The 14108-nt window shown below is 39.9% G+C and overlaps 1 protein-coding gene across 3 annotated transcripts in view; it reads right to left on the minus strand.

The window, feature by feature from the left end:
• The window catches only part of RPGRIP1L (RPGRIP1 like), a 100552-nt gene that overhangs the window by 4353 nt on the left and 82091 nt on the right, over positions 1–14108 (minus strand). For all 3 annotated transcript variants that reach the window (XM_013971052.2, XM_013971050.2, XM_005691981.3), the window contains exons 24-25: positions 6083–6167; positions 1033–1166 (exon numbers count right to left, since the gene is read on the minus strand). In XM_013971052.2, coding sequence (XP_013826506.2) covers positions 1033–1166; positions 6083–6167 — 219 coding nt within the window. The remainder of the gene's footprint in view (positions 1–1032; positions 1167–6082; positions 6168–14108) is intronic.

Raw genomic sequence — 14108 nt, forward strand, 5'->3', positions numbered from 1 at the left:
GATTTAGGTTAATATTTTAATCCTCTCATCTTTTTCTTCTATGCTTGCCAAAGTTGTGACATGTATATGATATGTATGTGATGCGTACCATTTATAAAATTTCCCAGAAGAGGTTTCTAATTTGGTTACTTGGTCTAACTTGGTTAATTATTTGGCTTGATTCTGAATTTGGAGCACTGACAAATATCCAGGGCAAACTTGATGGCTGAATTATGGTATAAGCAGAGTGCCTGGCACTTAAGAGGTGCTCAGTTAAGTGTTCACTTAACGCATGAATCTATGAGTTAACAAACCATTTACATTATTCCAGCTGTGGATGGCTCTGCTGACTTAAGAAGTGAGACTAGGACTCAGCCTCATTGTTCCATTTATTGTATAGCTCAGGCCATCCCTGATTATTATTATTAAAAGTCTTGATTTTGTAAAGTACAATTCCTTCAGCAGATTCTAAATGTGTTATATAAGGATAAAGAGTAGAAATTAGGCATTGGTGGGACTCATACCTGATGAGGTGAAAGTTGAGGAACGGACTTTGTGTAAAGAATCCCTAACTACACCCTGAATCCTGATGAGAAGCAAGTGACCAAAATGATTCAGAGTTATTAGCTGTGACTCTATCACCGGATTGTAACACTGAATTAAAGAGGAGCCTTGCAAAAGACACTATAACGATCACTCAGAATAGCATGCCTTAGCTGAAATGAGGCTTGACAGCATGAGGCTTCTATAAACAACATTAAAAACAATCCAATGGCCAAATTATTGTCACACTCCCCGACCCCTCCATGCTAACAAAATGAGTAATTCCTTGTGAAACACAATTATTTAAAAATTTTTGTTGACTCAAAGGAAGGCAGAGAAGGAGGGGGATGCAGGGAGAGATTCCAGCTTCAACAGAAAGTTAGCTTGAGTTGCAAAGGCTTCAGCTAGTGTGTGACTCAACATCTTTGCAGCCAGCAAAAAGGTTTTAATAAAGGCTTTGGATTTCAGCAATTGCTGGTGGTACAGGCTGAGCAATACTTCCACCCGTACCATCGATATTTTGCTCGATGATGTCTCTCCCTTCCCGAAACACGTCAGCGAGGTCAACGCTGGCGATGCCAATGTCCTCACACTCCAGGTCCTGCTCGTCCTCAGGAGGGTCACTGACCACAGTGAAGCGAACACTGAGGAGGGAAAGAGCAGAGAGTATCACCAGAAAGTGAGGAGACCACCACAAGCGAAACAAGACTCCTGAATGGGTGTTTTTTAAAAATCACAAACTGTGACATTTCAAAGTTTTCTATCATTCCAATAAAAAGAAAATTATGTTAGATAAATTATTCTATGAATGATTAGAATGATTAGCATACACCCAGACTTCACATGAACACTAATTCACTTTTCTCAGCACTGATTACCATTTATCTCTAGAATCTGAGAAAATTACTAGGCGAAGAGAAGAACCAGATGTTCACTCTATTACACAATTATCTGATCATATTTTGACATGTCTACTGTTGAGGCTAAAAGGACCAAGGGAGTAAAGACCATGGAGGTTAGGGCAGTGTTTTCAACAGAAAAGTAAAATTTTCTATAGAAACGCACAACTTTAGAGTTTCTACTAAGCAGCTTAACCAACTGTGTTCTATATATTCCGACTTATGTTAGATAAATGCTGTAGTTCTGCCCAACAGCTATATGAAATGTTTATATTACTTCAGCAATCTTTTAACTTATAATCATAGCATCCAAGTTTTATTTTACTTTTAGACATATAATTGTAGGGTTCTGATGGAACTGATTTGAATTAGTGGCTTGTGTTGAGGCCAAACACGGATTGACCAAATGACAGGAATTTACAGTTAAGTAGTCTTTTGATATGTCTTGGCAGCATAGCTTAAACCATGAATCCTTGTAAACTACCATATTAACCATTTTCAAAATGTATCCATCCCAAACCAGACTCAAACAAGAAATTTATTTCTTAGATAACATTCTTCAGTAAAAATCTAAGTCTCTGAGACATTGTGCCTTGAAAAATATGCACAGTTAAAATCCTTTCCAAATACTTACAGGTAAACATGACAATATTTTAAAATAATTTGCTAAAAATACTCAACATTTTATTTCTTTACTAAGTCCCTGCTTTTTGGCTAGCAATACATTTTGTTCAGGAAATAGAAATCCCTTAAGTTGAAACCAAAGGTAATACCTATTTACACAATAACTGTGTAATTGTGAAGACTACAGAATGGTCTGCAAAGTGGGTAAAATGGATATTTTATATGATGCATAAAATAGAGAAATTAAGTGGTTAACAACAAAGCCCTACTGTATAGCACAGGAAACTCTGCTCAATGTTATGTGGCAGCCTGGATGGGAGGGGAGTGTGGGGGAGAATGGATACATGTATATGTATGGCTGAGTCCCTTCCCTGTTCACCTGAAACTATCACAAATTTGTTAACCAGCTATACTCCAATACAAAATAGAAAGTTAAAAAGATTAAGTGGTTAAGGGCATCTATTTTGGGCTCAAATTTCTGCCTTACTATTTATTAGCTGTGTGACTTTGTACAAATTACTTAACCTCTCTGATCTCAGTTCCCCTATCTGTAGGACAGTAATAATTCATTCGGCTCTTGTTAAGATCAAATTAGATGATACATTAAACAGTACCTGGAACGCAGTAAGCACTGAATAAGTGTTTGCTCTTTTATTATTATTATTTTTAACCTAGGTAGAGTTCCTTACGCCTCTCCATTTCTAAGGGGAGAGAAAAAGAAGGCATGGGAAAAGCTTGTTTCAATAGAAAACAGAGACACCCAAATTACCCAATGGCTATATCACTCAAACAAGAAGAATAATGATGAAAGATATCATCCTAAAATGAGTGTGCTTAGAAAAGCAGGAATTAGAAGTGATATTTGATGCACATTTTATACCCACAAGACTTACAGAAAAGATAGAGGCTACAAGATTATTATAATAATGTTAAGTGTTATCCTTAAATAATGTCTCATCTAAGGATAATATCTATCACTTTACAAATGTAGACTACAACCTCCACTGAATATATGAAAATTCTGAGACAAAAAGGAAAAAAAAAACCCAACCCTTCTAAATGCCAACAAAAGAGCTAAACGTTAAAACAAGCAATATTTCTGGTTTAAATTCTATTGAGAGCAAAATGAGACGTCAAATACAAAAATAAGAAATTAATGTTAGGCTGAAAAGGGAAGAAGGTGCACTGAGACGGTTTAAAAACTATTTAGTTCAGCCTTGGTTTAGGCTAAACTGTATATACACATACATGGACTCATACGGACACATCTTATCTTACCTTGAACCCTGTCAGACAAGAGAGGTGGAACCCTGCTTTACATGCTGAAGAGGCTTCACTAACCAGCTTAAATGTCATCTCCTTGGATTCGCCTTCATGTTATTACTTTCCTCACTCCTACTTTTTTTTGGCTGGGCTACATGGATCTTGGGATCTAGGCCAGGGATTGAGCCCAGGCCTGGCAGTGGAAGCTTGGAGCCCTAACCACTGGCCTGCCAGGGCACTCCCTCCCCGTAATTGTCTATTTTAGCAGCTTGTTTAGCTTTCTCTTAGTACCTACTGTAATGTATAGTTGGTCGACTTGTTGGCTGTCTCCCTCAGCGAGATGTATATTCCATGAGTGCAGTGACTTCCTCTTATCCAGCATTTTAGTTCCTGATACTTAGGTAGGGATCATAAATGTTTGGTGAACTACTATGTCAACTGCAAAACCGAAGTCCCAGTTAAAGACTGGCTGGAGAAGGCCAGCTTTGGGCTGGGTGGGCCTCAAGATTGAGACCTCAGACGTTGCTGGCTGTCATTGAGGAAACCAGAAGACACTGAAACTCCTTAGATCATTTTCTAAAATGACACTTTTGATTCTTTCCACTTTCTGAAATACTTCCTTTTTATATGAAACAGGATAGAAGAGACTAAGGGTCACCTGTGAGTTTTATGCTGGATCTGCCCAGTAGAACACTTGCAGGGAAGAAATGAAACCAAAAAGGAGCCTTAAGTCAGTATCAAAACTATGACTTCAAAGAAATAGTTTTCAGACTCCCATTTCAATGTGTTGCCTCACTTTTAATGTGACGCTTATCTACTTGTAAATACAGGATGGGGCAGCAAGCAAAGGTGCTATATGTAATTCACTATATTATACAATGCACATCATTTTATGTGTGTCAGGGAAGTTTGGTCAAACTTATGTAGCTGTGGCTGAATATGTTATCACCAGTTTATGAGAGGGATGCTGTCTGAGCAAATGCATTCTCATAATCTAGGAGGTATGGGAAAAGCTTGTTTCAATAGAAAACAGAGACACTCAGAGTATTTATAAATACTCTGTGGCCTCAGAGTATTTATAAGAAGCAAGAACATTCACTGGAATCACAACTGTCTTTTGCCTGTGGACAGATGTAAATTCTTTTTTTTTCCTTAAGAAAATGACACTGCCTCCCGCGATGGCCCCATCCCTCCCTTGGCAGCCAGAGGAGCTCGCGGCTGGTACTCCCAGCCCTCCCTCGCTGCCGTCAGCCCCGAGTCAGTCACTCTGCCCCTGCAGTGCCGTTTGCTGTGTGTTTCTAAAGTGACACGAACATTTGTGTCTCTGGGGGGCATTTAGAAATTTTAAGGGAAACAATGATGGGAGAGTGGGAGTCATTATAGCTACTGTGGACTTAATTTTATTGTTTAAAGCTCAGTTCTGGACAGTGATAACCTAGCTTGTTGACCGCAGAGAAGCAGGCGACACGGCCAGTGCTGTCCAGTCACTAGTGACCTGTGATGCCTGAAGGACTGGTGGTATGTGAGGGGGCCTTGCAAGATGCTGAAGTATACAAAGTGAGTAAAGCCTGAGTGATTATCCGCCGTCCTGGGAAAAACACCAAGCCTCCAAGTAATTAACAGGGTTTTCCTACTCTTTCTTCAGAATCAAGATCCAAGGAAACAATACATGTATTTCAAGGACTTAAAGAGAAAGCCCCTGTCAGATCCTAAGAGCTAAGAACATCAGTTTCCTTTCATGAAACAGAAGATTGGATGCTAGTTTGAAAGCTCTTTTGAAAAATCTAATGTGAACATTCACTTCATGACCTCCAGGAAAGAGATGAACTTGAGTCTCTTTCTCAGGTTGGGGGCTAGGCTCAGGTAAGGCAATGAGAGGCCGTGTCATTCATGGGCCATAAAGGCAAGGAGAAGAAGACAATGGGGAGATAAAGGGTCCCCCTCCAGGCCAAGGGGGACAAGCCAATAAAGGGGCACTGCTGAAGCCCCACTCAGCATTCATAGGCAGCACTGAGATAACTCCTGAGACTGCATGGATGGGAGTTCACTCAAATGCACGAACTCACTAAGATCATGTTCTTTTTCTCCTTCTCAAAAGGGTTTAACTCCTATACTGACCCAAAATGTAAAGTGCCCTGTTCAAACTGGCCAGAAAAGACATTAAAAATAATATGAAATGATGAATTATTACACCGTGATAGTGATGTAAAAATGTGTGAAAGGTTGAGGAGCTATTACAAATAATAATATTATTATATACTTACTACTGCTTATCATGACTGCAGTGACTACCTACCGTGCACTTAAACTCTTGTGTGAGGAGCTATTCTATTCATCTAACATGTATCATCTCATTAATCCTTACAACCACCCTATACGGAATTATTGTTTCCATTTTACAGGTGCAGAAAGTGAGGCACACCATGGTGGTCTGAGGTCAGACAGCTAGTGACAGAACAAGAAATTATTCTCCGGACACTGGGTCCAGAGCGCCCCCTCCTGGCAATCCTTGTTAGGAGCTTTGCAGTCACAGTGGCAGTGGGGTACTTGGTTTGCAGAGCCCTGTAGGACCTTTACAGCTACTCTGTATGATAGGCAGGGCTATGATATTTCTAGGAGGAGAGAGACGCAGAGAGGTCACATACTCGTTCAAGGACACAAAGCGAATCAGGGAAGTTGTGTTCTGCTTCCTTATCTTGTGCTTTTTTTTTTTTTTAACCATACCATGCTACCTTGTATAAACCATCAGGTAATTTAGAATGCTTAAAATATACCTTCTATTAGGCATCTCTTGTTTCAGTAGTATAGCTTTCAAGATGTCTCTCTTGGCCTGGTTGTTCTCTTTATCCACGTAGATCACTAAACCAAAAAAAAAAAAAAAAAAAAATTCACAGGAGGCAGTCACTCAGAAAGATGCTACGTTAGTATCATTCTGTATTTGTATAAATCCCTGTTTTTAGAGATGCGTGCCACCTCGCTTGTACGCCTGGGAAAAGAAAGCAGCGCTGGAAACCAGAATCAAATCTGAACGGTCATGTGATCTAATGTCATGTCACTGGCAGGCCTATGTGCACAATGTCAGAGAAGATATGAGCAACATCTGAGAGTGCCACATCGCTGTCACTGCCTGTTAATGGCAGTGGCAGTCACGACAGTAAAAGCCAGCGGTCTTTATTGCTTTGTATTTGAGGGATTTACTGCATTTTCTTTCACCCAAGGAGCGAGTGATAATGATAATGTATGGCAGAGAGCTTGTCCTTCCTGACAGCCCCGGTAATTTAATCCTTCTTTCCTGCCACAACACGAAATAAAAGAGGCATCCTAGCGCGTTGGGTTGAGGAAATCCACAGGCTGACGTTTCTTCGTGGTTGGGTGGGGGGTACGGGATAGACTTCTGGAGGGAGGTGGGAGAGGCTTTTTCGGGTGTGAAGTTTGTCTGTGGGTTTTAAAGGTACAGGCTGGCATGCAGGGATGTGGCTAGACTTTACTGAGCTGAAATATCAGACTAGATAACTCATCTGAGTCCCACCAGGAAGAAGACGGTGAACATGTAAAAGTAAATAAGCGTCTGCACTTTGGGAAGATGGCATCTTGGAGTGGGAACACTTCAGTTTTCATCCTGCTTATTTTTTCTCAGCTCGGCAGCCCTTCGGCCATACCTTAGCTGTGGAAGACATTTCTTTTTCAGATGCCATTATGGAGTTAAAGTCTCTCTGGTGACCAGATCTCAATTTAGGGCTTATTCCTTTATCACACACAGGGTGAAAGATATCACGACAATTCTAAAGCCAGGTTTCACCGGGAACAAACATATTTTATACTGAGGATGTTTCCCTGGACAATTTGAGTTCAGTCTCAAATTATGACGCTATCAATTCATTTAATCCTTGGCTCAGTTGAGTAAAAACTGAGGACCAAAGACGGTACACGCCAGGCACTGAGTTAGGCACACATGCTGGGGGGTGCAAAGGTCTGTGTAGGGGTGGGCTGGTGGTTTAAGAGAAGGAAGAACCAAGGCCAAACTACAACTTTGAGCTTATTGTTCTTTGCATGATACTGTACTAGTGAATGTGGCCAATTATATAAGTTACTGTAATTTTTTACACAAATCGAAAAAGACAAAGGGTTCTTGTAAATTTTATAGTGTTACCTATCAATGCTGAAGTGCCATGCTTTTTAAAAAAGTCATGCTCTTTCACTATGGGAAGAGCAATGGGACCTCATTTTAGCCACCAGAACCCACTTGCCAATCCAAGAGAGTAAGAGATGTGGGTTTGATCCCTGGGTGAGGAAGATCCCCTGGAGAAGGGAATGGCAACCCACTCCAGTATTCTTGCCTGGAAAATTCCACAGACAGAGGAGCCTAGTGGGCAACAGTCCACGGGAATGCAAAGAGTTGGACACGACTGAAATGACTTAGCGCACACACCACACCACATTTTATGTCTTCTGATGAGTATTTGGGTTGTTCACCTTCTGGCTATTGTGAATAATGCTGTGCTGAACATGATGTACAAACTCTGTCAGAGTCCTTGCTTGTTAATTCTTTTAGGTGTGTTTCCAGAAGTAAAATTGCTGAATCTTTGGCAATTCTATGTTCAATGTTTTAAAAAAACATCTTCACCACTGAAGAATACTTTGGCTACCTGATGTGAAGAGCTGACTCTTTAGAAAAGACCCTGATGCTGGGAAAGACTGAAGGCAGGAGGAGAAGGGGACGACAGAGGACGAGGTGGTTGGATGGCATCACCAACTCAATGGACATGAATTTGAGAAAGCTCCAGGAGATGGTGAAGGACACGGAAGCCCGACGTGCTGCAGTCCACGGTGCCGCAGAGTCGGGACACGACTGAGCGACGGCACTGAAACTGGTAAAAACTGGTATAGCTGGGACACGTTTCGCTTTTGCTTCATTCAGTTGACTAACACACTGTATTTCCTAGTCTCTTAACAAAGATAAAAATAGTGATGGCCACTATTTAGTGAGCGACATTCATGTACTACGTACTACACTCAATATTTTGCTTATTGCAATCACATCTGTTAAGAACCAGGCTGACCCACAACTTAGATGATCAAGCAGACCTAGAGAAGCTAAGTAATTTGCCCCAAGTAACCTAGCTAGGAAGTGGCGGAGCTAGAATTTGAATCCAGGAAGGTCTGCCTCATGGCCTGCCTTCTTAACCTCTCTGCTAAACCTCTTTCTTCTACATGAGGCCAGAACTCTTCCTGTTGTTTAAGCTGCAACCATGCTGTTAGCACAGGCTGAAATGTGAGCGAGTTCCATCACTGTGTAAAGAGAAGCCACCTCACTCTCCTTTCACGCTTTCTTAAAGGGATATTGCTTTGTTACATTTGGTACCTTAACCAATTCTCTTGACTGAACACTTCCAAAAATTCCTTTTCGACAAATGATAAATGCTGGAGAGGGTGTGGTGAGATGAGAACCCTCCTACACTGTTGGTGGGAATGTAGAATGGTGCAGCCACTATGGAGAACAGTATGAAGCTTCCTTAAGAAACTAAAAACAGAACTACCAAATGAGCCAGCAATCCCACTCCTGGGTACATAACTAGAGAAAACTGTAATTCAAAAAGAAACATGCACCCAAATGTTCACTGCAGCACTATTTGCAATGGTCAAGACATGAGAGCCACCTAAATGTCCATCAACAGATGAATGAAGAAGATGTGTGGGAGGTGTGTGTATGTGTGCGCACACAGTATACATACCACATCTTCCAAATAAATATATGTATATACAATGGAATATTACTCAGCCACTGAAAAGAATGAAATAATGCTATCTGCAGCAACATGGATGGACCCAGAGATTATCATACTAAGGGAAGTAAGCCAGACAAAGAAAGAGAAATATTACATGATATTGCTTATATGTAGAATCTAAAAAAAAGAAAAAAAGAAAGAGAGACAAATGAACTTATTTACAAATCAGAGAAAGAAAACAAACTTACAGTTACTAAAGGGAAAAAGGTAGGGGGAGGGATAAATTAGGAGTTTTGGATCAATAGAGTCACACAATTCTACAAAAAACAGATAAACAATAGGGACCTACTCTATAGCATAGGGAACTCTACTCAATATTTTATAATAATTTATAAGGGGAAAAGAATCTGAAAAAGAAATATATACATGTATATCTGTATGTTTGTATGTAACTGAATCACTGTACACCTAAAACTAACATACAACACTGTACAACTATACTTGAAAATAAAAAATTTCCTTTTAGAAAAAACTCCAGCTACACATTAATGAGTTTGGCTCTCCAAAAGTGTACCAAGTGAGAAGTACAGCTCTCCTGCTTATATAAATGAGGCCTTCAGGAACTTAGTCTTTAATGTGCATCAGAATCCCTGCAGGATGTGGTAAAATGCAGATGACTGGGCTCCTCTTCAACTTCTAACTCCGTAGGTATGGGGAAGGCCTGAGAATCTGCATGTCTAACATCCTCCTAGCTGCTGGTCAGGATACCAGTGAGAACCAAGGTTTAGACCCTTGGTTGATTTTTGAAATCAGTTTTTTAAATTAGCTCCTTCCCTGATTTTTGAAAAGGATCAGAAGCTAGTAAACATTTTGGTGTGTGTTAAACATGTGGGAGACACTTAGGTTACCTCTAATCAGCTTATGATCCCAAGAATATCCATTTGATATTCTGAATTAGGCGGGTTAAAAAATCTACATTTCAAAACTTAAAATATCCATTAAAAAGCAATCCTAGTGATTATGAAATGAATCTGAACTCTCCAAAAGTTAAGATAATTACCTTTCGTTCTCATCAGAAGCTACATGGGTTTAGGATTTGCTAGAATTTGACATAAACTTACTGAAAGGACGTGTCTCAAAAAAGAAACAAACCAGTAGTCCAAATACTTGAGGTGATCTTGAATTCTCTACCATTAAAAACACAACCCATGTATACGTATAACTGATTCACGTTGCTGTACAACAGAAACTAACAAAGCATTGCAAAGAAACTCCAATAAAAAACCAAAAACAAATCAGAAACTACATCCCTCACTTCTGCAGGTTGGGGAAATCCCTATTTTCTTTAGCAATGTTATTTGGCAGAAGAAATGCAGATAGTTTAATTATATAAGGGGGCTTCCCAGGTGGCACTAGTGGTAAAGAACCCACCTGCCAATGCAGGAGACGTAAGAGATGCAGGTTTGACCCCTGGGTCTGGAAGATCCCCTCGAGGAGGGCGTAGCAACCCCCTCCAGTATTCTTGCCTGGAGAATCTCATGGACAGAGGCACCTGGCAGGCTAAGGGTTGATAACCTTGAATCTCAGATAACTTTTGTGTTAAAGTAGTATCTCCCCTCAGTCCTCATCTTTGCCAAGGTTTTCCTCCCATCAGTAACAAAGTCTAAAGTTCTGCATCCTTTGCATCTTCTGAATTAAACTTTAATTGTTCCAACAGATGGACTGGTCAATGCTCAGAGACTAAAGGTCTAGATCTGTATAAGACTCATAAAAACGTTGGACGATTTCATTAATCTTTTTTCCTTCCCACTGTCAACTCTCTAGAAGATGTTATTCAGCCCAGACAACATTCTTTAGATCTACCATTAATCTTATTTTTTTTGTAACCAAACTATTCTCTTGCTCTCTCAGCCTTCTCCAAGCAACATTTTCAAGCTCAATAAAATACAACTTTTGTTTTTGCTACCGATGTCTAGCAAGTTAATTCGACTTTGATTCTTTTTTTTCCCCCTAGAGTTAGTAGCCCTAAAAAAGATCTATTTTGTGTATGTGAAACTCGTACTAACACCTCTTAATAAAGACTGAATTAAGCTATGAATAATCCTGGGGATCACTAGTGTAAACCTCTCATTTTATGTACCTAAATCATGCCTCAGTATACAGATCTCTTCTGAGTTGATTCAAGTCATACCACAGAGTAAAATCATCACAAGGTTCAGTTCACCTCTCAATTGGTATGGTGTTCCAATAGGAGACAGCATGCACTAGCTGGCCTTTAAATTTTCTGTCTCAGTTAAAACGTCAGTTTGGAAATAAAACAACTTTCATTAACATTTAATAAGATTTGGAAGATGTAAGGACTGCAAGGAGATTCAACCAGTCCATTCTGAAGGAGATCAGCCCTGGGATTTCTTTGGAAGGAATGATGCTAAAGCTGAAACTCCAGTACTTTGGCCACCTCATGCGAAGAGTTGCCTCACTGGAAAATACTTTGATGCTGGGAGGGATTGGGAGCAGGAGAAGAAGGGGACGACAGAGGATGAGATGGCTGGATGGCATCACTGACTCGATGGATGTGAATCTGAGTGAACTCTGGGAGTTGGTGATGGACAGGGAGGCCTGGTGTGCTGCGATTCATGGGGTCGCAAAGAGTCAGACACGACTGAGCGACTGAACTGAACTGAAGGCTATATTATATTGACCTTTTATATCAAGTAACAAGTGACTGTTAAATCATTACAATAATTAGATGAATGAGAGAAGTTATTTATGAAGCAAAGATTCAAGGAGATTCTCCTACAAGGAAGAAGATGCAAACATATTAATTTAAAAATAAGCACTTTCAATATGTCTTCCTTAAGTGAAAAATAAGCCTTCTACAAGGTTAATTATTTCTCAGATTTGCTGATGATCTAGGACTTCATTGTTTTAGATACAATAGATATAAAACAGCATTAATTTGCTTCTAAGCCCAAAGTACATTTCTCTCCCTTCCCACCATATAAATATCCTTAAAATTCTTTTCAATTAACCTTGACAATTCTATATAGTCAAAACTCAATAGGTAGAAATAGAAGCTGTAGAAAAGTATAGTAAATACTTCTAAAGAATTCAATTCAAATAGATTATTGGTTTTCTTGTTGCTATCAGGTGATTATTAATAATTCATCAGAAATACTAAAATACCAGTTAGTAGTATATCTTGTAGTAAAAGGAAAATATAAGAAAAAAAAACCCCAAAAAACCAAATCAATGCCAACTAACCAACCTGAAGTGAGTGAAAGTCGCTTAGTTGTGTCCAACTACTTGTAACCGCATGGAGTATACAGTCCATGGAATTCTCCAGGCCAGGATACTGGAGTGGGTAGCTGTTCCCTTCTCTAGGGGATCTTCCCAACCCAGGGATCCAACCCAGGTCTCCTGCATTGCAGGTGGATTCTTTACCAGCTGAGCCAAAAGGGAAGCCCGAGAATACTGGAGTGTGTAGCCTACCCCTTCTCCAGCAGATCTTCCTGACCCAGGAATCGAACCAGGGTCTCTTGCATTGGAGGTGGATTCTTTACCAATTGAGCTATCAGGGAAGCCCCAGCCTAGCAACTGACAAAAAGCCCAAACAGACCTAGGTCATCATGTGAGACTGAACAAAACCCAGGAAACTTGAGCATGTACCACAGGTTTCCCCAAAGAATAACGTGCATTGCTCCTTAAGCAAATGGAAACATCTGCTGTGCTGCATGGCCAAACTTCTCAATGCATAACCAACTTCTAAAAAACAACTTTGTTGTCAGTTCAACCAAACAGTCTCCTGCTAACCTTTACAATGAATAATAATTAAAAAAAAAAAAAAACAAACAGAAGAGCTTGTCTCTTTTCTTGGGAGTACCTTCATTAAAATTAGTTCAGTAACAGTTTTTTCATTACTAATAAATACTGTGATTATGGCTTACTTTTCTGATACTTTGCAGTTAAAAGATCTCTAGAAAGTATGAGGAAGTCTTTGGAAATGTTCTGTTAGATCAGGTCAGTGATAGGAAGGAGAAATCAGATTCTTATCCTGACCACACTACTTATTCCTCAAGTGACTTCTCAACCTACTTCTTAATCATAGAATGATAGAATCTGAACTGGAAGGGTTCTTAGCACCTTATTCAATAGATAAAATGGGGAATCATGAAATTTAAACACCTTGCCCAAGTTCTCATAACTAGTAAGAAATGTAGATACAAGGCTGACTAGACCAGATCTCTGCATACTCATGATTACTATCTCAAGCAATGAACATGTTTCTAAAAATGCCAGTTGCAAAACAAACCAACCAACCATGAGCATTCACAATCCTATTGGCACAATAGTACGATTGTACATATTGATCAAAATGAAATTTACAAAACTTGTGAGAAAAAAATATTGGTGTTCAACTAGCATGAGATGGCCTGTTTTGCTAAAGATAATGCAACACTCCATCTTTCTGGTTTGTTTTAACATAGGGCTTTTGAAGAACTTAATAAGCAGTTTTAATTTATGGTCATGGCAGCCCGATAAGATTTTTTACTCCCCTCTAATTATACACTGATACCTACTATCCTTAAAATCATTCTAAAGTTGGTTGATCTAAGAATTTACAGAGTGCCTATGGGGTCTGTACTGGCCTAGCAGATTTTCATGTGAACTAGCTGATAGATCAGAGAAGGCAATGGCACCCCACTCCAGTACTCTTGCCTGGAAAATCCCATGGACGGAGGAGCCTGGTAGGCTGCAGTCCATGGGGTTGCTGAGAGTTGGACATGACTCAGTGACTTCACTTTCACTTTTCACTTTCATGCATTAGAGAAGGAAATGACAACCCACTCCAGTGTTCTTGCCTGGAGAATCCCAGTGACGGGGGAGCCTGGTGGGCTGCCGTGTATGGGGTCGCACAGAGTCGGACACAACTAAAGCGACTTAGCAGCAGCAGCTGATAGATGATAAAGCCTTAAAACAGAAAACCTGCTGGCTGTTATAAAGGGATGTGTGGGCTAAAAATGAAAAGATACTGTAAGAACTTATATCACTCAATTAAAATCCTGAACATCTA

This window comes from Capra hircus, chromosome 18 (genome assembly GCF_001704415.2).
Source record: "Capra hircus breed San Clemente chromosome 18, ASM170441v1, whole genome shotgun sequence".
Classification (NCBI taxonomy): Eukaryota; Metazoa; Chordata; class Mammalia; order Artiodactyla; family Bovidae; genus Capra; species Capra hircus.